The sequence below is a fragment of the Ambystoma mexicanum genome, chromosome 6q (assembly GCF_040938575.1).
Source record: "Ambystoma mexicanum isolate Mex_15411 chromosome 6q, UKY_AmexF1_1, whole genome shotgun sequence".
Taxonomy (NCBI): Eukaryota; Metazoa; Chordata; class Amphibia; order Caudata; family Ambystomatidae; genus Ambystoma; species Ambystoma mexicanum.
Window position 1 is genome coordinate 461,512,520 of NC_090937.1, and position 26,474 is coordinate 461,538,993.

At 44.6% G+C, this 26,474-nt stretch overlaps 1 protein-coding gene across 4 annotated transcripts in view; it reads right to left on the reverse strand.

Annotated features, from left to right (window-relative positions):
* The window catches only part of GSTCD (glutathione S-transferase C-terminal domain containing), a 1,401,422-nt gene that overhangs the window by 370,891 nt on the left and 1,004,057 nt on the right, over positions 1 to 26,474 (reverse strand). For all 4 annotated transcript variants that reach the window (XM_069630950.1, XM_069630949.1, XM_069630947.1 and 1 more), the window contains 2 exons: positions 8,070 to 8,185; positions 5,666 to 5,710 (listed from right to left, as the gene is read on the reverse strand). In XM_069630950.1, coding sequence (XP_069487051.1) covers positions 5,666 to 5,710; positions 8,070 to 8,185 — 161 coding nt within the window. The remainder of the gene's footprint in view (positions 1 to 5,665; positions 5,711 to 8,069; positions 8,186 to 26,474) is intronic.

Below are 26,474 nucleotides of genomic sequence, written 5' to 3' on the forward strand. Positions count from 1 at the left end.
CTGAGTTGGTCCTGTGCTCACAAACCCTGTCTGGCTGTGGCTGCACTGGAAGAGCCTGGAGAAAGTTGGCAGTCTTTCCAGGTGTGCCCGATTGTTGTGAAAGCAGAGCTGAAGTCCTGTATTTTACTCAAAGCCCGTGTGTAGAAGCAAGCTGAGGGAAGCTGGAGAGAGGAAGACTCTCTTAATGAGGCATGATCCAAAACACCTGTGCTGAGGAAAGGTGTGGATGCTGAGAGTGCCTGTAGTAGGAGAGGAAAAGTCGTCTGGAAGCCGAGGCAACCTGCAGCTGCTGTAATATTAGAGCCAGCAAATGAAAGACCGAACTGCAGAGCAGCAGAAATTCCTTGCCGGAAACTGTAACCAGCTGAACTTCATTTGCACTGAAGGTAATGCAAGTGAAAGTCTTCGTAGTTGTGGGAAGTTCTATCCCACAAAGGAGAAATGTGTGATAAAATACTTTATTTCCCCATTGTTCCCTTTAATTCATTGGCCAGCGAAGTTGGGTGTCTCCTATTAACACAGATAGCCTCAGCAGTAATGATTGCATAAGCAGTAGCAGACTTTCCCACTGTGTTACAAGGAAACATCACTTCAGAGAGGCTGTGTATGCGAGATTCTGTTTGCCGATTGTTGATACAGGCGGAAGCTCCCTTTGTAAAAGGGAATGCAAGTAGCTAGTCGCATTTCATCATCAAGAAGTAATCACGTGTGTCTAAAATCAATTGTAAAGTCACTTGACATCCTACTTGTAAATATTTTAGAAGTTGCTGAAGTTGTTACATATAGACGCAGAACAGGATTTGCTCAAACCAATATGCAGAACCTTCCCAAGAGGAAACTAGCTGAAATAAGAACTTAAATGTGCGGTCTAGAAGTTGTTGAAGCTAATATTGACACAGGGTCCTCTGATACAAGGGTGACAAAGTCTTATGAAACTGTGAGAGTGGTATTACAACTGTGGGGTAAGCCCTGGAGAGGCAGAGAAGCATATGAAGCTGGGCAAAGGAGCTGTCAAATCAATGACATTTGTGATGTCATCTTTGATGTCCTGGGTGTTCGTCTTACCAGTGCACAGTGGTGGCGCGAGTTATGGTTGCTTAGCTTACCATAACTAGCGAATTTCTGAGGTTTTTTGGTTTTACCTGTAACCATAACATCCCTGTAACGTTTTTCCATTGAATTTCATATGTTTTTTACTAGTGCAACTTAACCATAAGGTCACTTTAACAACATGTTTTCATTGAATTGTATAGGTTATTATTGGTGCAACTTAACCTTAACGTTTCTTTAACAAAGTTTTGTTCAGAGAATTCCATGGGTTTTTACCAGTGCATGCTATAGTATAAGTATATCATACCCCAATATAGCAAAGTTTGTGTCCAATTTACAACGTTTCACCTTAAAACTCTGCCATTTTCCACCTTCTAGCATATTTTTAACACTTCTTTATGCTTTCCACTCTTTTTGCTTCCGTCGACGTCTGCGAACGTCTGACATCACTGTGGACCTTCCCGACAGTGCCACTTGACCATACAAAGACTCAATACGTCTTTCCAACATTTCCATTAGCATTTTGTTATGCTAATGGTAATAATGTGGCATTCATCCCCCGTTCCAGGGACTGGAACGGGGGATAATGGCCCGGCAGCCCAAGTTATCAGCCCAAACAAAGTGTGTCTGTGTGCACCCTGAGGCCTGCGTGCTTCGGCTTGTTATAAATAAACAAATGAGGGCTACGGACCGTTATTCTCCATTGCAGCCCCTCCAATGGGGGATAAAGGCCATTAGCACCCCTGGTTCCCAAAGCGGGAACCCGGGGTGCTAAAAAATAGATTTTTCTTCCTACAGCTGGACACCTCCGGTGACCCACGGTGGAAAGGAAAGTCCTTTTCCAAAATGGCCACCATGGAAAAAGAAGGCGGGGCTCACTACAGAGCCCCTCTTCCCTTTCCATGGCAGCCTGCAGTAGGTGAAGTCAGAACCCAATGACCATATTACCACAAGCACATTTTTTTCCTTTTCAAACCTATCCTACTTTTTTTTTTATTTGTTTATTTATTTTTAAATCAAGGCAGGTTGACAATTGCATATAACATGAACGATAACAGCGGCACGTCGATCACCAAACATTCCCTTCAAGACTCGTACCCTCCTCCCTCCATTCCCGATCCGGGACTACCACCCCCTGGACCGTCGCCTTTGCAGCCCCATTGACTGTGTGTCCCCTCCGGGGTCTTCCTGGTCCCTCAGGGTCCACCGGGCCTTGATAGGTTTGTAGGTGAGGGCGGGAAATCGCTGATCATATTCCAGTATGTTCTGGAATCGGTGGAGGACTCCAGCTTTTGCCGTTGTCACCTTCTCCGCGATCAGTATGTCCCATAGTTTTGTCCACCACTGGGCCATGAGGGGGCCGTCCGGAGATTTCCAACAGCGGCCCAGCACCGTTTTCCCAGCTAGCAGACATTGGGTCAGTAGTTTTGCTCTGTTCCCGGAGCGTGGTTAGACCACGGGGACTGGGACTCCTAACAGGACGGGCTCCGGTTCCAGCGGAATCGCTGTCCCGGTGATTTGTGCAATGGTTCCCAAACATAATTTCCAGAATTGCTGGATCTTCGGACATGTCCACCACATGTGGAAGAAGGAGCCTGGATGGCCGCATCCTCTCCAGCAAGAGTAGTCTAACTGGGGGTTCATGTGATGAAGTCTAAGGGGCGGGTAGTACCACTGCAGCATGATTTTATATGCACATTCCCTGTTGGTAACGCAGGAAGATGAGTGTGCTCAGATCCAGATGTCCACCCAGGTCTGGTCCTCTATTGGGTGTCCCAAATCGGCCTCCCACTGGGCCATGTAGCGAGTTCTCGTTGCCAGGAAGTCGCCCAAAAAGCACCTATATAAGGTGGATACCCTGCCTCGAGTCGGAGGGTCCTCGAGTGTTAGTTCAAGGGCAGTGAGAGGTTGCGTTGCCGCCTATACGGTTACGGGGTGCGAGCACCAGTGGCACAGTTGAATATATGTGAATCTGTCTTTTTCCTGGAGTTGGAACTTTTCTTTGCACTGTTCAAATGTGTGGGGTACCTTTCCCGCATACAGCTGATCTATGGTCTCAAGGCTGCCGTTTATACAGTTTTGGAAGTTGCGGAGGTTCGATCTGGGCGAGAAAGCTGGATTATGGAAGATCGGGGATTGTGGGCTCAGACCTCTCGGGACTCACTTTTGTTTTAGTGCCCAGTCCCAGGAACTCAGGGTGTGTTTGGTTGCTAGAAGAAGGCCACCCCAGTGTGTTCAGAGGGGTGTTGGGATGTGCGGCAGGAATCGTAGGGGTAGGGTCACCTGTGACTGCTCCAGTTCTACCCATCTGGGGCGGTTTGTGATTGTTTGCCATGCGTGGACATGTGCTAATTGGGCCGCCACTCTGTAGGCCTGTAGGTCCGGGACCCCCAGCTCTCCCAGTTTGGAGCCCCCCAGTAGTGTCTTGTGTGGGATTCTAGACTTCTTACCTCTCCAGATAAATTTCAGCATCTTCCTCTGTAGGTCTCGAAGGGTTGAACCTATCCTACTTTCGAATAACTATCAGATAGCCGGTCCCAGGTGGACATGGCCACTTCAACACCATTTTATATCCCTCGCGTTCAAAGCCAGTAGCCAGATTGTCCGAGTCATGACCTTATACCATGACCCGGAAAATCTGGCCACTGCCCATGGCCACAGGTTATACCTCAGTCACCAAAGGTATATCACAATTTTTTGTACCTACATTATGACACTTGTCAAAAAACAAAACACTGGCACGTTTGCAAAACCATGCTTTCAGGTCCTTACCAATGCTCCTTAAACGAGTTTGCTTGAAATCCGCCCATGTTTCAAAATGTATGTACATACAATAGTCATACAACTTAGCCCCGAACTGGACTAAATCCATTCAGACTTTACACAAACATTCAAGGTTGGCTCTATAATCTTTCTGAAAACATTTCTCCACGTTCGTCAAATGGCAACAAAGTTATAAGCCATCTAAAAATGTTGAGACCCCCTCTAATTTAGCCCCTTCTTCAGAAAATCCCACCAAACTTTACAAAAACATTTATATCTAGATTTAAAATCGTTTTGCAAACTTTCTTGCAGATTCGTCAAATGGCACCACATTTATATGCCTTTACAATATTTTGGGACGCCCCCTCTAATTTTGCCCCCACTTTATAGAGCTTCTTATAGCCATATCCCATCCCATCCACATCACCCCTCACCTCCCCAGAGATTGTTTGATAAGTTTGACAAGTGTAATGTTGTGTTTTTTAATATGTTTTTTACTGCGATGTCCGCAGACATCGGCCAAAGTCCGCAAATCCAACATGGCGGGCGTTTCCAAAAATCTCACGCACTTCACGCTTTTCACCATCCAATCAGAGGGCACATCCGATGTCTGCGGACATGGAGTCACCATCTAGACCAATCATATGCCTGTCTGCGGACCGAACGGGGAAATGGGTCTGCGGAGCGGAGCCAGATTTCACTAATCTTTTTTACCTACATTTTGTTTTTTAAAAAACTACTGGACGTATTTTCACCAAATTTACAAAAGCACGCTTTCGGGACCAAGCCGCCTCTTCTGCCACAAATTTGGTGAAAATCCCTCCAGCGGTTTGGGCTGTAGGGGTGAGTAAAGTTTTTCCATTCAGTTTATGGGGGGAAAAAATGTTGGGACCGCCCTATAACTTTGCCCCCGTTGACGAAAACTCACCAAACTTGCCATAAAATTCAGAGCAGGCCATATACATTTTTTTGCAAAGCTTGGTGATTATTCGTCCAGGGAGAGCGAAGTTATAAGCCACCCAAAAAGTGCTCTTCCTATGGGTTTAGCAACTTAACCATAACTACACACCCGCTACCGCAGGCCGTGCAATATATAAAGAGGATGTATTGCTCTGGGTTGCCTCTTTCTTGTCCCAGTACCTGACTGGTGTTTACTGGGGGATGCTGTACTGGCAAAATAGAGAAAAGACTGGCAATAGTCTACAAAGGCCTGGGGAATGTTGGACTCATGAAAGAGAAATGGGGGATACCAGGTATCACCCAAGGGTGCCTCGCCTCCACTCCCTAATTCTCCTCCACCCAGGTAGTCCTCCCTAGCATATCCCCCACCCGCAGGACCAGGATCCGATAAAGACGGCCTTTCCCTGGCCACCTGAGAGGAGGATATCCGGGGAAAAGAAGGGAGGACGCCCTCAGATTCCTCACAGTTATTGTTATTTTATTTTGATTGTTTGTTCAGTGTGAGGGTTTGTTTTGTGTATGCTAGGAGGTTTTCTCTTAGATCTTAGAATAGTGAACTGGGAGAGTAGGTTTAGTTAGAATTTGTATATTGTTTCTTTTGCAAATAAAATGTCAAACTTTGAAGAACCTAACTTCAGTCATGAGCCTAACATTACTGACCCCTCCCATTCAACAGCAAGATACATTAGAACATGATACATGCACCTGCCCTGAGAAAGCCTAAAACCTTGAGTCCTAGTGCAGAACCATGGTTCACTCCACCTGCTGTATGCAGGCTAGCTATAAATGCTTCAGCGATTCAGTCACTGAAATCAAAAATGTATACTTGAAATTAGCGTGGTGGGTAAAACAAAAGACGCTAGCAAAGCCATTGCATTTTCTAAGGACTCACCTGGCATGAGGGCAGCAGGTAAGCGAGGACAAGTCCAACGTGGCCCTTCGAAAAAGCGGGAAAACGAGAATCAGAACCAGAAACAAATATCATAACCTCAGAGAAGCACCACTACCCCAACAATCCTGGTACATAATGAACACTCTGTCTGGTCCTCAGCTTATCATCTGCCTTTCCACTGCTCTGGTTGTAGGAATGCCAGGCATGCACTAAATCTATGACCATGTTGACCTCATCAGCCGTCTAGGGATGCAGATGTGTGAACTCTCCACTCTTTGCACACGAAAAAATACTTTCTGGCGATCCTTTAAGAATGTGTAATCAGATAGTGAAATGTATAGTCTGTGTAAAGTGAACAGGTTTAGTGTTGGTGCCACTCATTCCATTGAGAAATGTCTCTTGTCATGCACCCCTGTCCCTCCATCCCTGGACTTTGGCTCCATAAATTGTCTTTCTGGGGTCATTAAAGCTGATATTCCACTGGCTTTACTACTCCAATCCCACTGTTCAATACATTTCACTAAAATGGATAAAGGCCCTGCTGTCAACGTTTTTTTTAAATGATTTCAAACAATTTCCTTTTCCAGTCTATCAATGTGCTACTATATTTTAAAATTGACACTCCCTTCTTGCTCGATTGCCTTCCTCGTGCTCCCCTCTGGCTTTACCTGTGCTCTCCAAACTCTCTTCCCTGCAGTCCAATGCTTCCACAAACATGTGCTCCTTTCCTTGTCCTGTTGTCAATGGCGGCACTTTGTAAACTTTTTCCAGTGCTTCAAATGACTGCCAATTCTGACCATGGAATGTTCCTTTACTCCTACGATTACAGACTAGTCTAGCGAAACAATTTGATGCACCTGAATTTTGTCCATATATACATTTAAATGCTACCCCTTTACATATGGGAGATCCCTACGTACCACCAATGTGGCCCACCCTGAAATCCATTTTTGTTAAGTGATACATTAGTTGTGTTACCTCGAAACCACACATGCCCGAAAAAATGACATCCAATATTACCTGAAAGCAATTGGTAGTGCCAATCTAATATCACAATCCACTGAACCCTTGTTATCAATTCCTAAGAAGCACCCTTCGGGATTTAAAGACACATAATGTAAAGAAACAGGTAGATTTTAACTGGTACAAGCAGACCAACAATTGGAGTTCTACTTAGGAGCCATTTAATGAATGATACACATGGCAATGTTTACCATAGGCTTGCCAGCTATCAGGCTCACAGCCTACTACTAATACACCAATATATGAAAGCTTTGTGCCATTAGAGTAAGACACAGCCACCATGCTTCCCTCACTGTGCGCTCTGTACATCACATTTCACAAAGGCATACATGCCAACCCTCCCGATTTAGGCGGGAGACTCCCGATTTTTAGGTGAAAAATATTGCTATTTTTCACAGTCTCCCGCCTAAAATAACTGTAGCCCCAATGCATTCCTATGGGGAAATGTGTGTCTCCCGATTTCCCTGTGGAAATCTCCCTCCCAGGTGCATCTGAATGTTGGCATGTATGCGAAGGAGGTGACTTGTACATCCATCTTTTCCTTCCTTTCTCCAGACTGCCCATGTATGGCTCTCAATTCATCATGTATCGGGAATGGTCATCTAGGACACCCTATATCATGTGAGCTTCCAAGGCTGGGGATTTCACTTGTCGGTTATGTCCCAATTTCTAACACTTGTCAATTCTACGACTGATATCCTACAAACATGGAGGTTTATGAAAGTTGAGCTTCTCCCTTTCTATTCTATACACACGGCAAATTAGCCATGTATCTGTCAGATTGTGTTACGGTTTATTGTTTACCCTTCCCACATCGTTATGTGGGCTGTTCACAATTGCGGTAATTTCTGCATATACGGGATGACGTTGGGCTAGGGAGGTGGTCGGGGAATGGGTTGGCAGTTACTGCCCGAGGTAGAATAAAGACAGTTGAACGGCTATGCTGGCTCCTGTTTATTGTCGCAGATGACCGTTTGAAGATCTGTGTAAAACTTGACAGTATCCATAAAAATATTTAGTGGCATCTTTCTGGTGGCAGAAATTGAGGTGTGCCTATGTGCCCATAGTCTCACTCTTGCAGTTTCCGCCAGTATCCATTTGCTACCCCTTATTAAACGAGACATGGAAGGCACGCCCAACAGTACAGCTGCTCTTTACAAAGGTAAGCACATTGACAAAAACTTTAAAGGGGCAGGACCTTTATCTTACAATCCCCACCTTTTCAGAGCCTGCAGTTTCTAGAATATACCCCAATCAAAATAATACCGTATAAGGATGAAACAAGCAAACTCCATTGCTGCCTCTTCTATTCTAAAGAGGAAAGGACAGCAAAATATGCACACTGAGCTGAGGAACATATGCAGAAATGGTGTTACATTACCCCGCCGCTGCAAAAATCCACTATCACGTCACCAGGCTTGGCCAGGTTGGTCACCGCAGAAACAAGGTTGTCAATCTGCTGCTTCTTTCTCAAGGCACGGTGTCCAGACATTTTTCCTGAAAACAGAAAGAAAAAACATTTCATCACATTGCAATTTTAAATATCACCCCATGATACAGCATAGTAGGAGCGATCGTGCACTATTTTAAGGGGAGCATTTCTGGTGGCTGTTCGACTTTCTCTTTCCTCTAAATGTGAAATAGAACTTTAACGTTCTGACACCAGAGAGAGGTCCGTAAGCTCCCCAATAAAGTGATTGCTGTCAGGCAGCGGAAGTTCATGCCACATGAGAAAATCTCCAATCGCAAAGAGGCGTCCAGAGCCCGGGCTCTATTCAGCTGTAACCAGTCAAGCCCCAAACATGCAGACATGTCACTCAGCCGCAAAATGTTTGGTTTGCACAAAATCCTTCACGAGTGCTCTTGGCCATGGTACGGTAAATCAAGTGTTGCTTAAGCTTGGGCAAGTCAAAAGAGAAGTGGACTCAGCCTCTCATCAGAACCATTATTATAAAAAAAGAAAAAAGAAAAACCCTTTCACTGCTCAACAATTTCAACATACATAAAGAGGGTATATTTTCTTGAGGTACTTGTATTCAGTGCCGAAAAAACAAAACAATTTTGACAAAAATGCTAAATGATATTGGTCAAGTGGCAAGGATCCTGCTTTTTCTAAAAGCATACATTGTTACAGCGACTAAGACCCTATTGAAGTGAGAGCTGAAATCCATTAGAGAGGCGCTGGGGATTCGTTGGTTTACAAAAACACCTTAAATACCTCCTCCTCTTAACTGTAATCATATTGGTAGATAATCCAATTTTATAAAACTGATTTGTGCATAACACAATTGCAGTTCCATCCTTTCATATAAAAATGTATTCACATAAGAAAAATTGATAACAGATATTTCATAATTTCAACCAAAATGAACACTGACCCACATAAAAAAAATGCAATTTCATCCTCCAACATCGAAACCTGAATAAAATAAAGAGCCCTTAATTTCAAAAGCAAATACCATCGGCTTTAACAAGATTTGACTGCTGGATTATCAATAACTAACTGCCCCTGCAATAAGGATATTATTACTGCATGTCGTCTCCAAATGTATCAAAGCAATGTTAAAATCCCCCAAAATATCTTCTAATCTCATTTAGGTGATTACTGATCCAATGGTTTTAGAGGTGCCCATAGCACAGAGTCAGCATTGCTGGACTTACAGACAGAAATGCTGAGTATCCTAGACAGAGGCAAAACAGGTTTGTTAATCCTCTTGAACCTCTCGGCGGCTTTCGATTTGTTAGATCATGGGAAGCTCCGAGAGGCCCTAGGCGCAGCTGGTAACTGCTCCCATGATGCAATAGATTGGGTATCATCATTCCTAGAAGACAGGAACTAAAAAATCAACTGGGCAGGACACTCCACCTCACCCAAACCTGTAGACTGCGGCGTCCCTCAAGGAGCCAGTTTCTCTCCTTTGCTTTTCAAATTTTTATATCATTTGCCTTTGTACTCGTCTATCTCAGCTTGGAATTTTTTTTCACCAATTTCGCTGACGATACACAGCTCATCTTAGAGTTGAGTGCAAACCATTCCTTAGACAACGACAAGTTATCGATTATCTATAACACCATTGAAAACTGGATGTTAACACACTGGATGTGTCTTAATAGTTCTAAAACGGAACTTATGACCTTTGGAAGCGCTAAAGCCTTAAAAAACCTTGGCTCGGACTATTCCACCTTCGCTATAAAAGACTCCACCATTAAGGTATCAAATAAGGTCAAAACCGTAGGTATTTATTTACAATCTTCCCTAAGTGCAGAAGCCCAAACCGCTTATTTAAAGCGAAATTGTCAATATTATCAAAGGCTTCTCTGCCAGATCAGACCATTTCTTAATATCAAGAACAGTGCCACGATAGGGAGAGCTACCATCCTGTCTCGCTTGGACTATGGTAACGCGTTAATGCTTGGCGCTAGCAATAATTGCCTGAAACAATGCCAGATTATTCAGAATAATGCTGTCAGGTCCACCACTAACAAATCTAAGCGAGAACACATCACCAAGGACAGAAATGATCTCCATTGGTTGGCAGTGAAGGAACGGATCCTGTTTAAATCACTAACCCTAACCCACCGATGACTCTACGGCACGGCACCAGCATACCTTAAGAAAAAGTTCAGGTGGTATGAGTCAAGTCGTAGCTTGAGATCCGCCAAGCAAGGACTGATCAATCCTAGCCTTCAAGGCAAAGCCTCTGGTCTCGGTCGAGCTTTTCCGAGTTTGGCAACTTCCCACTGGAACAAACTGCCTTGCAGCCTTAGACTGGAAAGCAACACCCAACTCTTTAGGAGGCATCTGAAGACCTTTCTCCTCAAATAACTAGGCAATTTCTACACCGAATCATGTTGCCATCTTTCTGCCCCCCCTCTCTTTACTTTCTTTTGCGTCGTCCTGTTAATCTTCGTCCTCGTGTCTTTTTCGCACCCTGATGCTTGCGAGCTACGGCGTGTTACAAATAAATAAATAAAATAAATGCAAAATGTTTACCCCGCAATACATTAAGAAACCTTTCTTACTAGCTTGACATTAATTAATTACAAGCGATGTCAGGCACAAGTTTCAATTCCATCAAATACAATTCTCTTGCCTTGGCTGTAGACGAGCATGCTAAAATGAAGTGACGAGTGGATCGAATAAGCCTAGGTTGACTGGCAAAGACATTTACCAAATGTAGAGAAGCATTACATGAATACAACAAAATGAATTGATAGGGTTCATGTATTTTAAAAAAATACACTATTAGTGTGACTCAAGTGCTTTTTAAAAATGACTGATCAAATTCATTAGAAATGTCTTTGGAAAATTCCCTATTTACTCACAACGCTCATCAAAGAAAATCCCCAAACTTTAAACATATATAGCAATAATTTAGCATACTGTTGTGCATAAATACAAGTGCTACTCAACGTCGACATCCAGTACACATATAAACCAGTTTGTACAGTGGAATTGGCAGAAGGAACTGGAGGAACATTGAAAAAGGATTTATTTACTTTTGTTTTATAGAAAGCCAACTGCAAAACCAGTCCCTTCATAGCACCCTAACTGGAAGGAGAGAAATGGGTGATGAAGGGGAAGGAAAGGGGCCACTGACCCTATAAGCTCTGGAACTGGAACATCCAGGTACAGTTAGCTGCAGGAGGATGAAGAAGGGTAGGTCTGTGAACAAGTGCAACAGGAACACAATCAGCACGATAAGATGTCCAGGAAGTCCAGATGAGTCTTCAGCTCAGCCGCAACCATATCCAAGAAATCAAAGCAAAGGTTAAGAACTCTCAAGGAGATGTGAAAGTTATTCCAAAGAGGCTCAGACATAGATCATTTGCCTGCCAAGAAAACTTTTTTCTGCAGCGGGCCAACGAGAAGACGAATGAGTTAACCCATCTCAAGGCTATTGATGAGCAGTGCTTAATGATTTGTTATTTCAAGTACCTTGGTCCAACCACCCAGTAAGCACAATGAATAGTGCATAGAGTTTTAGTTGCGCAATGACTATCTACAGGAAGCCAATCCAAGGAACGAAGAGCTGGAGCATTATCGTCACTGGGTTACAGGCCTGGGGTCAGCCGAGCAGCCATATTTTGCATTACTTGCAACTGATGTACCAATCGTTAGGTAGCCCCAGATACGTGCTCTTGCAACAGTCAGTACAGGAAAGCTCCCTGGCCCTCGTCACTTCCCCTTTATGAGACATATTTAACAGAGACAGGAAGATTTTCTGCATGTTCCTGTCATCGGGATAGTGTGATTTTCTTGAAATGACTTATGAGCGGAAAGATAAATAAGTCCTCAAAGGAGAACCCTGCGTTTTTGGCAACTTGCCTAAGTGAATGGACGGCACCCGTGTTAGAGGGCAATGCGAATGTTAGGACAGGAGTCGCCTGCGTTTTTGAAGGGTTGAAGCAGAGGTAATTGATAAACACCCAATGATTAATCCTGGCCAAGCAGGCAGAATTTTGAGTAGGATTGTCCAGATTGAAGGTTATCTTAGTATTGTCGGCATATATCTGGCAGGAAGCACAGAAGGGAGCCACAAGGTATGACACAGGCTTGAGGGAAGTATTAAAAGGATTAGGAGGAGGCAGCCCTGGAGCACAACACATGCCAGACAAATGGTCTGGAGAGGAACAGACCTGTTCTCACTTGCAGCTCCCCTTCCCGAAGGAAGGAGGCAATCCATCTAGGGCCCGACCACACTAAGAGAATTTTGGTGTGGTTAACAATATGAAAGATTGAAGACAGGTCAAGGCGGATGAGGAGCGCAAGAGTACTCATGTCAAGTGACTGTAATAACTAGCCTCTCATGTAGAGTAAAGTCCTTTCTGTCCCTCTTGCCATGAGGACGCCAGAGTTCCGGTCATGCAATAAGCTATTGATTTCAGTGTTGTATAACCAATGTTGAGTGCGAAGTGGAGGCAAGTGGCATTTGCTGGTGTGCTGTGTCTGCACCCTGCCCCTTTAATTCCTCAAGGAGTTCAGCTGCTGCTGCTGCAACCAGTAAGTGAGGCTTTATGATCCTGCCCCCTACGCGAACTGGAGGCAAGTGGTGTTTGCTGGAGGAGTGTTTGCTTACAGGGGAAGCTGCAGTGGTGTCTGCGACAAGGAAAACATCTGGCGGAGAATGGCGCTGCATTCAAAGAGCCCGACAGGAGCGAGAACTGACCACCAGGAAAGACACTACACGATGGTGTCTCTGATTGCTTTGTTAATATGGGAATCCTGGTAGCAACGGCTAAAAATACTAATAAGGGGATGGCCCGTAACAGCCGGAGCACTTCTGTGGGTGAGAGAGTGTCTGTATTTGACATACCGGCCGCGGGCCAGTACGAAATAGAAGTGGGAGCGTGGTGTGATGAAGGCGAGATTGGATTCCGACTCATTCGGGAGGGTACTCCCTTGGAGCAGTTGCAAGTCCGGTCGCCCACTGTGATTAACCTTGATGTGATGGGGGCCTATTGAGTCCTCGGGTCATGAATCCCATATCGGGCATGATGGAAACATCTGTATGCCTCCATCAAGTCGAAGTGCAAGTGAATCGACCCAGTGAGGATGAGCTGGAGAAAAGAGGGGCGAGATAGGATTCCAGAACACCAACGTGATGAAATGAAACGATTTCCAGCTCAACAGGCGATGCAGGAACCCCTCAAATAACTGAACCACTTAGGCAGGCTGTCCTGGCTCAAGGAAAGTACTTAAAAACACTGAATTGGCGGCCGATGTAGCAAGAAAACTGACTGATTTGACCGAAAAAATAGCATATCAAAAAATAAAAAGTTTAACCACCATTAAGGATCAGTTAATTGCCCTGGACATGAAAAACGCAGATATGAGTGTTGAAAGTACAGCTCACACTAAATCTGAAGTCTGTGTCTTAAGCTCAGGGCCCAAGTCCCCTTCGGGGTTCAAATCAGTTTGTAAACAAACTGGCACCTTAATCACTGCAGTAACTACAGAACAAAGGAATGAAAAGTAAATCGAAGAGCTTGATGAACTGAGATCTCTGCTGGAAGATCAAAAACAAAGCCAAAGCAGAGAGGTTATCCCATCGTCTCCTTCGCTGTCAGATTCACATAATTCATCATGTCGAAATCAGCCCCCTTGGAAGAGGGCGGGGATTCCAATAAGTGAGCAGTTGAGTCATTTCCAGCAGACAGTGATGGTGACCCTCTAACTCCCTTCACTAAATTATATGAATCTATTCATAACTCTCTACAAGATTAGGCCACCCTAATTGCGATGGTGCAGACAAAAATGAATGGCCTAGAAGGCTTTGTTACTAAGGTGGAAGAAAGACTAAACAAAGAAGGAGAAACCTCTCGTCAATGGCAGAACCGTCTATGCAACATGGCGGGGCTAGTATCCACTGATAAGACTCTTCTAATGGATGCAATCCTAGAAGATTGCAAATGGACGAGGACTCAATGGAAACAGGAACACGTTATGACTATGGAGAAACTTAAAACGAAATCTCCAAAATGGACTCCAAATTTCCCTGCAAACTCTAGTGAGAACTTCGAAGTTGTGGAAATTGTGACAACTTAAGAACTTGAAACGCAAAGATCAGCAAAGGAAGCAAATATGTTCTCAATATTGAAGCCAGGGAATAACTAAAAGCTTCTAGGGGGACTGTTGGAAAGAGAAAAAATGACAGAAAATTAGAGAAAAATACTACAAATGTAACAGTGCATGAGAGAAAATCCAATTGCACTAGGGCCTTTTTAAGGAATTTAAAAACACTGCCTCTGCCTGTACTTTCCCTTGATATGAGGCCATCTCCTAAACATTTGAGAAGAGAATTGGCGCTGCCTCAAGTGGAACTGACAGTCAACAAATCTAAATCTACACACTCTGACCAGAGAATAATGGAAGACCAAGTGGAAGATCAGGCCCCCTCTAAAACCTATCTAGGTGACTTAATTGAAATAATAGAAAGGGAGGAACAAGATGTGGAGTCAATTGAACAATTGAAGTCAATCGAACCCTGCGGAAATTGAAAGACAAGTCCCCCAAGTTACTATGAAACAACAGAGGCGATCAAACATGAAATCCACGGACAAAGATTCTCAGCCCCCACTAAGAAAGAAGGACCACCCATTTAAAACAATGGAAGAAAAAAGGCTAACGAATGGGAAAGCGCAAGCTGTCGAGTCTGATTAAAGAGAATCTGGAAAAATGAATAAAAAGAGCCCTATGACAAGGTCACACAAAGTGCGCCAGACAAATAGTGAACATACGAAACCTGAGCAAGCTGTTGTAAAGAAAAATCTAAAAGTGTACCTGGAAAGAATAATATTGTGCCCAAACGCTCCAATCTTGAATCAGAGAAATGTTATGAAGCTTCTGCAATACATTCCCGCGCTCAGGCACATACCTACATAGGATATCAGGGTGGTGGAGGTTGTGGTAGAGAAGAAAATTTACTGGCGGATATTACATCTGGACTCACAATTAACCAAGGAGGTTCTGTTAGCCCAGAGTGAGAAACTCCTACCCCTGGGATACGGAATGAGTGACCATCAGGAAAGGATTAAAGCAAGTTGGCAGGAGGTGACCAAAAAAATATTGATTGACTATCCCAGCAAGCAGAAAAGGGAAAATTGCTGAGGAGGAAATTGTAAAGAAAAAGCAATCATACTTTTCCAAAAACGTTCTCCTACCTTTAAAATTCACCATGGTGAACCAAAGTCAAAAACAGAGGAACGGACTCGATTCTCAAATTGAAAAACACAAAGGAGACAAATCAACTAATTGGGATTGGCTTGCAGGTGCGTTGGGAAACCCTAAACAAGAATAGACTGGTAGACCTCGAGAGAACCATAGGCTCTTTATTGGATCATGGAACGCAAGAGGATTTAAGTAAATGTTTTCTAAAAACTCCTACACGTAATAGACTCTGTGATGGACCCAACGAAGATGCTGTACAGGGATGATGTGGCCACCAGAGGACCCCGGCATTGCGGAAGTACAATGGAATCTGAGAAATGTGCCAATGTGCCAGTTATGCTTTGTTATGAGCGTTTGTATGTTTTGGTTTTGTTGTTTTGTTGTTGTCAAAAAACCAATAAATAAATTTAAAAAAAAACTTTAGATCAGCGCATACAATGGGTTTAGTAAGTGAAGAAAGATGGGTATCCCACTATTCTACACTGTTTGCTAGTACCCAGGATATAAAGCAAACAGAAGTGAGGGATGTAAAGAGCTGGCATTTTGCATTTGATGAGGAAGAAGCTAGATTAATAATAGGTAGTCTTAGTTCCTCGAGAGCAGCTGGCCCCGATGGACTGTCTAATCAGGCTCTAAAAGTGAATATAGGGATATGGGGAGGAATGATGGTGACCATGTTTAAACAGAATGCGCACTAAGCAAGTGCTGACAACTTGGCGGAAAGCCAATATAGTCCCCATCTTCAAGAAGGGCGATCGGGCTGAATCAAAAAGCTATCCCCCTATCGCCCTTCTGGATTCTCTGGGTAAATTGTTTGCAACCGTCCTGTTGCGAGATCTAAATGAATGGGCAACCAAAACAGGTAGACTAGACCCAAGACAAACTGGGTTTGTGAAGGGAGTAGGGACCTCGCTGAATCTATTAATTATGAACACCTTGAAGAAGAAGGTATTGGAGTCAAAATCTTGTGTATACATATGGCCTTCATGGACCTTGAACAGGCCTTGACAAGGTAAATAGAGAACATCTATGGTCCAAATTGAGGACAAGGAATAGCCTCGCAGACCTGCTGGAGGCCCTATACACAAACACCTTGATTCAAATAAGGTTATCTGCTAAGGGCTAACTGTCAAGGAAAATTGCAACATATCGTGGTCTGAAGCAGGGATGCACCTTGGCTCCCTTGTTTTTCAGTCTATATGCGTTGGACCTTGCCGAGTCACACATAGTGGTCCGAGGCTTTGCACCCAGAGTGAATTCAATTGAGGTTCCATGGATATTGTACGCCGACGACCTGGTCTTCTTGGACCAAACCCCCATTAATCTAAGGAGGATACAGGACTTTAGCGAATATCTGAAAGAGAATCGTATGAAGATCAATGGGGGAAAATCCAAGGTTATGGTCATGTCCTCCGCGCACTAACAATATAGGGCTAAGTTTGTGTGGAGAGTGGAGGACCATGAACTTGAGGTGGTTAAGTCCATGACCTACCTGGGTGTTGTAATAAATAAGAACATAAATGACAAAGGCCAATATCTATCTTTGAGGGCTAAAGTGAAAAAGCTGTCAATACAGGGTGCTGCGCTACATTGAAGATATGGCAAATACTGTCCGATACCCCTTATTACCTCCTACCTACAGAAAGTTGTCCAGATCTTGATTTATGGTGCGGAAGTAATGCTAAACTTATTGTGGAAAGTCTGGGGATTATTGGAGGTGCTCTTTTGGTGGCAGACTTTGAAAGTGTCTAATTCTCTTCCAATGGTCTCCATGCGATATCAGCTGCGGTTGCAATCATTGGCCTCGATAGTGCTATGGAAAACCACAGCGCTATAAAGGAAATGCATTGGTGTGGATACTGCAACCCCCTTCTCTATTCTCAATATACAAGAGGGTGAACAAGAAAAGGGTGTGATCTGATGGACACTAAAGGTGGAGGCCATTTTTGTAGATATTGAGTTGGGAGATTTAGTTTCAAATCTGGTAAAAGTGAAGAAGTTGTTACAGGATTTAGACTGGATAGAACCTATTGAGGACAGGGGTATCTATAAGCGAAGACCAATATCGAGCATGGAGCAAAGGGGCCTGAATCAACCTCCAACCCATCTCCAAAAATTCCTGTCGGCATGCTATAGAGATCTCCTGCTTAGATGTAGGCTGAACATCCTGGCTACGCGGGAAGTCCAATTAGCGAGCAACGAAATTGACTTCGCAAACTCAGAATGTAGATACTGTGGTGGAGTTGGGAGTGTGGAAACTCTGTTTCACTCAATAACCTCCTGCAAAGCCCTAGTAGAACTACGATCAAGATTCGTGGAGGCCCATAGAAGACAGATTTGATCACTTTGGGCAGAAGAGTGGTGGGAATGGGTTCTATTAGCGGAACGAACAAGCTTGGTCTTAGCCGTTTTGAAATTAGTGGATTTTGTGCTTAAAGACAGAATAAAACAGTATGAAATTCTAACTTGAAAAGGTACTGTGTAATTAATTTGTCTATATAAAGAGAGGATAGTTCACACTTACATGTATGAAAATTGTTAAAATGATGATGAACTGTCTGGTTTTAATAGATGAATGGAGAATGTTTGCGATTATATTGATGTCAACGGAATAAGTTATAAGTTTGTAAAACCAATAAACATTTATAAAAAAGAAAATAAAAACATTCTTTACAGTTTTTCCCAGGAAGAGGATGTTCACAATTGTCTAATAAATGGCAAAGATTTCTGGAGCATCTGATGTTTTTTTTCGGGTTGAGGGGTAATGCAGGTTTTTCTCAAGGCTTGTGGGATACAGCCAGAGCTGAAGGATCTATAAAGTAGTGTAGGTGCCAAGGCTTCGATGTCCTCCTCAATAGTGGTTGATGTACAGTGGAAGAGCTGTTTGGACAAAGCCCTCATCTTCACAGTTTCAAAGATCGCAGAAAGGGACGCATAGTCAAAGAAGGAAAAAGGTGGAGACAGGAGTACATGTGAAGGGCAGGGGTGGTTGGCAATACTGGCCCGGGTCACCATCATCATCTCCTGAAAGAAGGCAGCAGATAATAAGCTGGATCTTGGGAGACAGTACATGCTGCAGAGTATTCCATTGGCAAAGAATCCTTTGCAGATTTTAAATACTGCATCCAGAATATCAGGTGCCTGTACGATGTGATTATGTAAGCAAGTCTTCTCAGATATAGTGATGAAAATGAGCATTCAGAAGAGTGGTGATGAGGAAGAAAAAACACCTACAACTCTGAGCTATGTCAAAACGGTTTTTATTCTGTGCCAACTCACCACGGTAGTGGTGGTCTCAAAGTGTTGCTGAGGCTTCCCTGGAGTGGCATACTATGCCCCCGTCCTTTGTTAACCAAACCATGCTCTGACAATAGTGTAAAAACTAAGGGGTAGAGGATATGGAAAAGCAGGCACAGAGGCATAAGAATAACGGGTGTTGGGAGAGAGAGAAAAGAAGACAGAAAATGGGCACGGGACGTTTTTGGATGTGTGTCGATCTAGCTCATGTGGGTCGGAGAAACAAAGCAGATTATGGAGGGTAATTCTATAGTGTCCGTAACTGCAAGCTAGTATTTAGTGAGGGCCGGTCCATATTACGCAGTAGGTAGATATAGTGAGTGGATGTGTGACAGGCTCAAGAAGGAGGCTTATTTGCCAGAGTGACATTTTACTGTGCCAACACCACCCCCGGAACTATTCAGGAACTGCCAAGCCCAACTGCGAAGGATGGCAGAATCCAGAGTGGAGTGTGTAAATGCAGAATATGTTAAGAAACATTTTGGTCAAGCGGTAAACGATGGGGAGGTGACAGACCACCTGTGTTCCATAACTTGTTCACACATATAGGGAGTATTGGTAGGGTGCGTATGGCTGTGAGATGAGCACCAGATTTCCTCAAGTGTTGCTCACCCCAACTTGAAATATATTAAAACTACAGCAATAGCCATAAACAACCAGCATTCAAGGGAGGGCGGACACAACACACTAACCCACAGAGGGACATTCTGCAATCAAGCGACCTCCAGGACGCAGTACCCTGATTCTAAAATGGCAGCTGCGGGCTGATTGGTGGCCATTCACAATGAATCAGTTACACCATGGTCAATTCAAAGTGACCAATCACTAAGCCCATACAATAGGTACCCAATGGCTCACAGACACAAGCATACACAATTGTTTAATGAGTACAATTAACCACTGGCCCAGCTATTAAAAGGGTTCCAGTGCCAAGTATGGTGAAGGGGTTTGAAGGTAGATAAAAGTTGTGAGAGAGAGCAGTGACAATGGTTTGTTTGAAAAGGGAGATTCACAAGCACAAGGTGGGACAGAGGAGTTTGGAGGAGAGAGGTGGAATGGAAAGAAGAGAACAATTGAGGCAAGGAAGGTTGATGATCAATGGGGCTGGAGGAGGGAGGAAAAAGGAGCACAAGACAGAAAAAAGACCGTGGAGGAGGAGGGAGAAACCCAGTGGGCTGTCAGTTTTCAGCCTTACCTGGCTTCTCAGAGAAGTGAAGCGGTAAGGCCGTCCCTCTGTTCATAGCCACCTTGTCCTCCCGGATGTACCAGGCTGCAAAGGGGCTGCAGGCAAGGACGCCCTCAGGGAAAACCCCAGAATGGGAAAACACCTATATGACTAGGAGCAGTGCCAGCTAATAGTAATCGTCCAATTAAGAATTAGTGTTTCATTCCAGGAAGAGCAGGTACAGGTCTGGAGGTGGGCCAGGTAAAACAGAAGATTAAAAGGAAGGGTGGAGAAGGACTGCAGACCAGAAGAAATTGAAAAGAAATGAGAACAAGGAACCAGGAAGAGGGAAGGAATGTGTACACAGCGGCAAGGCTTACCAGTACTTTGTGATGCAAAGTCCACCGCAAAGAAAAGGCTAGCGGTCGTCGAGTGGGTTGGATCAGCGCTACCGTGGAGAACTAGACCACTCAAGCAGGAACTGAATGATGCACAGGAGCAGCAGAGATTTACCTACCTGCTGCATGCCGGCAGCATTGCCACAGCCACAGAAACTTGACAGGGAAAGTAAGACCTAAAGAATCCAAACACTGCCCAAGTCAAGAAGAGTAGAGTGTAGCAGGAGAAACAGGAGATGGTAGATGACTCTAGAGGGACCTATGGTGGAGAAGGACAACAGTATCTGCCCAAAGACTGCTGGAAGCCCCGTTAACACATGGCAAGAGTTGGTTGGGCCCAAACCTAAGTACCTATGAATATGAAGATAATATTAAAGCTAGCCAGTAGACAGAGAAGGGCCAGATCTGTTGGAAACAAGTCCAACAACAACACTACATAACACTTCCTACACAAGAGAACGAAAGAGAGACTGAACCCAATAGCACCCAAATCCAAGCAAGCAGGACCAGATCTGGTGGAACTGGCAAGTCCACCAACGATGCTAAAGAAAACATACCCAGTAGTGTGGAGCCAGTGCCTGGTGACCCAGAGCCTCCTATGGTGCCCAAGACCAGGAGGCGCCCTAATGGATGATCACGGTTGTGAAGACCAGAAGGAGAACGGACCCTACGATGGGGTTCTATATAAACTGAACCAGCACTAGAAGAGTTTGCCTTTGGCGGGGATATATACGACATCAGCTGGAAAACCAATCCCCAGCATTCAAGGAAGAAATACACTGGAAATGGCCGAGAATCAAGTACAGTGCATGAGCAAAAGTGTTCGCAGAGATGCTTCCACAGGCAGAGCACCCAGGCCCTAAGAGTTTGAAAAAACTGGTTGCAATTGATGTTGAGAAGGAAGGTATTTTGGTTCTTTTCTTTGTGTGTCCAGGTCGTAGGTGGAAGACCCAAAAGATTGTGAGAGACCTAGGTATTGCCCCAAGGAGAGGTCATCCTGCGCAGGAATGGGGGCAGCTTTGTTTTGGGGTCCCTTTGGCTACAAACACTCTGAACTCCTAACCTGGGAGGGGGTATTATAAAGTGGCCCAATGGCCAGTTAAACTCCCCTGCACTTATCATTCCTCTCATTCTCACTGTACTTACAGAGACATATCCTATCTTGGTTTTCATGTTTTGCTCTTACTGGTTCAATGTGTTAAAACCGCGGCAAAAATGGGCATGAACATAAAATATTGCGGCAAAAAGCCTGTGGATTTGCCGTCGCAATCCATGTAAAGGATGCGAGGGGCACACCCGCAACCCCCTAACCCATTACACCATTTAAGGGGGGCGGGGGACAACCCTGCAACCCCCACTACCCTTAAATGGTGTAATGGGGTACACCTTTAAAGGGTCAAACCACTGCATTTTTGCTGCGATGTTTTGTTCAGGCGACATTTTTGCTGCAATTTTATCACTGCATACCCTCTTACCCTGGTGTACAGCAGGATAAACATGCTTTCTTTATTGCAGTTTGTCTCTCAAGTACTCTATGGATCCCCTTCACTGTAACAGTTCCCCGCCCTTTGACTCCCACCACATATGCCTGCCTCCCTGTATTGCGGTGAGTTTCTTGCACTGAAAGTGGCAGCATGGAGAAACCGGAACGAATCCCTAAGGGACAAAGGTATTGTTGCACAGAACATTGCAATTTACACCAGAGGCTGCATTTGAATGCGTCTTAGGCGTACATGACATATCATCTGACTCAGGGGGATGTGTTGTGCGTCTGCGTGGCATAGTTGGTAATAGGAAAACGCTACTCTGTACAGCTTTTGCTGTGTCTTTAGACAATTGTCCATAAAGGGAAGTGTGTGGTTTATGTTTTTTTTATAAACAGTATTTGCAATTTCCATGGCTTTTTTGCCAATGACATTTTCCACAGACGAAAAGGGTTGTTTCTGTAGGGGTGGGTCGCCCACTGGGTAGATTTTCACAGGAGCAGTAGTGGTGGGAAGAAGTTGTACTACACTGCCAGCACACTAGAAAACTATGTGATTGCAAGCATGCCTTTGGCTCCAGGGTGGTCAGGCTTTGAGGTCTTCCACAATGCCTTGGTGTTAATGCTAGCAAGAGGCACACAGAAACAGGAAAGCAAACACCATTTGCTATAAATCAAGCACATAAATGATATGTTGAAAACAGATTTATCATTCACCCATTCTTCAGGCCAGCCTTTACCTGCAGGTCCTTGGTGACACTGTCACCAATACAAGGCATAACACTCTTTCCTGGAAAGCTTGACACCCGTGGCTCCAAGAACTCATACCATTCCAGGACCTTGAGCTGGTGGGCAGGGGACAATTGGCAGGTGTAAAAAACCTGAAGGTGTCTCACTGACTAGTCCCCAAGGATCTGTCATCCAGGTGGCCAGGACACGGCCATCGCTATTGGAGCCAGTTCCTGGGGGTGGACCAGTGTGGGAGGATCACCTGGATGAGGGGTCCTCGGGAGTGGAAGTGGGACACTGACAGGTGAGACACGGTACCCGCTTCCTTATAGCACCTTTTCCCCATCCTACCCCATAGGATATTCAGAAATTCTAACCCGCCCCCCCTTTTCCCGAGACAAACACGTTCTTACACCATGAAAGACAACGGACTAAAACCCGGGCCGTTTACCTGACATGTCCCAACAAGGGTCAGGCAGAGTTAGGCAATTGACAATAACTACCCACAACGGATGGCCCTTTCCCGTCCCCACAGGAATAAAAGGTGGAGCACGAAAGCACACGGGAGGCGAGGCAAAGCATTGAACGGAGCTGGTTGTTTGGAGCAGCGGCAAACCAGGCGGAGAGGAACGAGTGGTCACAGAGAAAAAGGGAAGCTAACCAATATTAAAGATCCCGAGCTGGGTTGTCTCCCGAGAATCGCAACAGTTGTGGTCACTTGCTGGAAACATTAATCAAGCCCAAGAGTGCTAGCAGGTTGCAGACGGCCCGGGCAAACAACAAAGTTGGAGAGGACCCAAGGATGCAGTAAACCCAGCCTTGACTTCAGGAGAGAAGAGAAGCTATAGATCAAAGCCTACGTTCATAGCCGGTGAGTCCGAAAGAGAAAGAGCCGGTCTGTGTCAGGAAGAGCTTGCAACAGTAGCGAAAGTCGCACATGCTGACAGAAACGATAATGAGTATGTTGAGTGTTAAAGAACTGTAAATACTGGCGATACTAAGTAGCAAAGGGGTCCAGCAAAGGTATTACTGCCTATGCGAAGGACTTTGTGAAAGGTTTGCAAATTGTGAAAGAAATGGAACAGATTGAGTGCGAAACTGGAATTCACATTAGTTAGAAATACAAGAACCAGAAGGCATTGCTGAGGAAAGATCAAAGTGGTACTGTTGGGGTGGAGCCAAAAACCCCAACACATTCGAAAGACTTCAATAGCTATTTAGGGACTTGAGCCCGACCAAGTGGAGTCCTGAAAGTGGTGCCAAAATCCTAGGTGAAGGGAACCCCGAAGGGAAAATAAGCCAAAGCAAATAGTAATCCAATCGAGGGGAGTCTCTGCTAAAAAGAATCAGGGAAAGGTTGGTCCGAGCCCGAAAGAGGGGGATCCGGGGTAACTCACCCAAGAAAAGTGTCAAGGCAAATGTGAACCCGACTGAGGGATGCCTGCGAATTGGGATGAATCCTAACGCACACTAGAACATGGTGTAAATGAAACTGTGTGAAGCCTGACTAGGGCTTAAGAGAAAGCCTGACTTGGGGCGAAGACCCCGGACTTAGGTAGAAGGAAGAACCTAAGGGGTATAAATGACTTTTTGTTGAAATATGAACTGTGGCAAATGTGAACTCGAAGGAGGGATGCCAGGAGAAAGCCAGGGGAAGGGAAACACTGCTTTCTGAGGAGATGTTGAATTGCGAACTTTGGAAAGCCACAGTGAATCGATTGTCTGAGCCCGACCGAGGGAGGCTATCGTAAACCAAGAGAAAAGCTAAGGAAAGTGAATACTGCATTGTGATAAAGCAAAGTGAACTTTGTAACTGGCAAACATGAACCCGGCTGAGGGATGACTGCAAAAACGGAGCAAAGCACGATAACCCTGTTAACATTGTGTAGACAAGAGTGAACCCGGCTGAGGGATGTCCACAGTGAGAGGTTATCTAAAAAGACAATGAGAATCGTGAATACGACAGGTGAAATTATTCTGAGTAAAAGGCCGTAGTTAACCCGACAGAGGAAGGCTAACATACAAGAGGATCGGAGCCCGGTTGAGGGGATCCAGGGGTGAAGAGTCATAACCCTACAGAAAAGAATTTATAAAAGGAACATTTGTTTTGTTATTTTGACACATCAGGCCCTCAGAGGCAAGAGACTTTTGTAGAAAAGAAACTTGACCACCGAAGATCCTGATATTGCTGCAAGGAACCATAGCCTCGTGCTGGGGAAGCCCAGGAGTGTGCTGTGGTCAAGAGTCCTGCCTTGTCCCGTGCTAAAAACGTGGGGAAGGGAGTCCCCGGCCCTAACATCCTGACTTATCATTTGTGAACACTTCTTTCTTTTCTTGTGAACACTATCCCACACGGTTTTATAACTTAGCAGTAATGATTGCCAATAGGTTTATTTTTTTGTATAGGCCCTTTTATTTGACAAGACGCTACTAGGACTGCCTTATTATTATTTGATGGTTGCATCTTGCTCCCATCTTAGATTTAGGTTAAGCATTTTTCTCAAACATTTATACAGTTTAATAAACCCCCTTGGAGTGCGATCACTTGTGTCTGTCTTTATTGTTGCCATCATGAGCACCTATCCCAGGACAAGCACAACACACGTTTACATACATCCTGGGCCCCAAATGACAAAGGATGGGCAGGTTCTATAGACAGGAAAGCTAGAAGCAACTACACGTCCCTTTCAATAAGGGTCTGCTTTTAACTGTGGTTCCTCTGGAGCGATGCCCTTGACCAGCCTGGCTGGAAGTTCTTGCAGTCGACCTGGGTTGTAGATACCTGGTGCTGTTAAGAGAGTGCAGAAAAGGGGGTTTCAGGTCCAACAGGGGGTGTAGACTCTCCTTACCAACAGACATTTGCAGATCTACTTTGGACATGATGGCCCTTTTGTTGAATTGAGTGGCGCTTACGTATTATTTATGTTGGTGTTTTGTGGAGTATAGAGTTATTTTCCAACTGCTTCCAATTGCTTATCGGCCCTGTACAAAACATGACATTAATGTGAAAGGGCATAAAATAAATACCATGACATGACATAAGGTAGTAAAACAAAACTGACATTATGACAAAAAAAGATGGAGGTGGGGAAATACACAAATACATCAATGCAAAAATAAAGAAGCGAAACTATCCTTCCAACCAAAACATGCAATTCAGTTACGTAATTGAAATTGGGAAGGGAGAGTTAGAAAAAGAAATACATAAGGGTAGGGCAGGATTAGGCAGTGAGGGAGAACGTGGAACTGCAACAAGGGTCCGTTTGGTGGGGGAAGAGGGTGCGGAACACCCACCTAAAAGCAAAAAGCAGTTCATTAAAAGCACAATGTTATGTCAACTTTCACGTATGCTTCACATACAACAGAACTGAGGCATGGGACGCTTAAGGTAAGTGTCATTTCCTGATTCGCAACATTCCATTGCCTAACACATGGATGAAACATGGAGCCCACATTAGCATTGCGTAGTAACAATACAAAATAGCAGGTGGTATGAGAAAATGCAGCAACTTCCAAGCCCTATGGACGGACGCGCATGCACAGCCCTTGTGTAGGTCAACGCAACTCCACCACAAGGGCCCCTGCAACATTAATTGGCCTAAGTTCCTTCACAAAAGCTAACCAGTAGAGCTTACTGGGAGAGGCCAGTGGGAATAGAGAGTGGGTTGCCGTGACAACCTGTTGATGCCAAGCTCTACATGCGTTTCTGCACAGGTTAGTAACCTACTAGCCATCTTGTAGCAGCCAGGCCTCTAATAATGCAGACATGAGGGATTGGGTGGAAACAGCACAGGCTAAGCGGGTTCGGGCCGAGAGGTTTCCAAGAAGCAGCATTCCCAAGACAGCATCCCGATGTCTGTGGGGAGTAGAAGACATGTGGGGTAACCCAAAGGAATGCCTTTCAGGCTATAAAAAACAGCATATGGCTCCATCTGGACAGGCCCAGCTATAAATAATTGTAAACAACGAACTGGAGAACCTGTTCAGATGCTAAAATACATATCAAGTCATCTCTGGAATAACACTTCCAGTGCGCTTCTAAA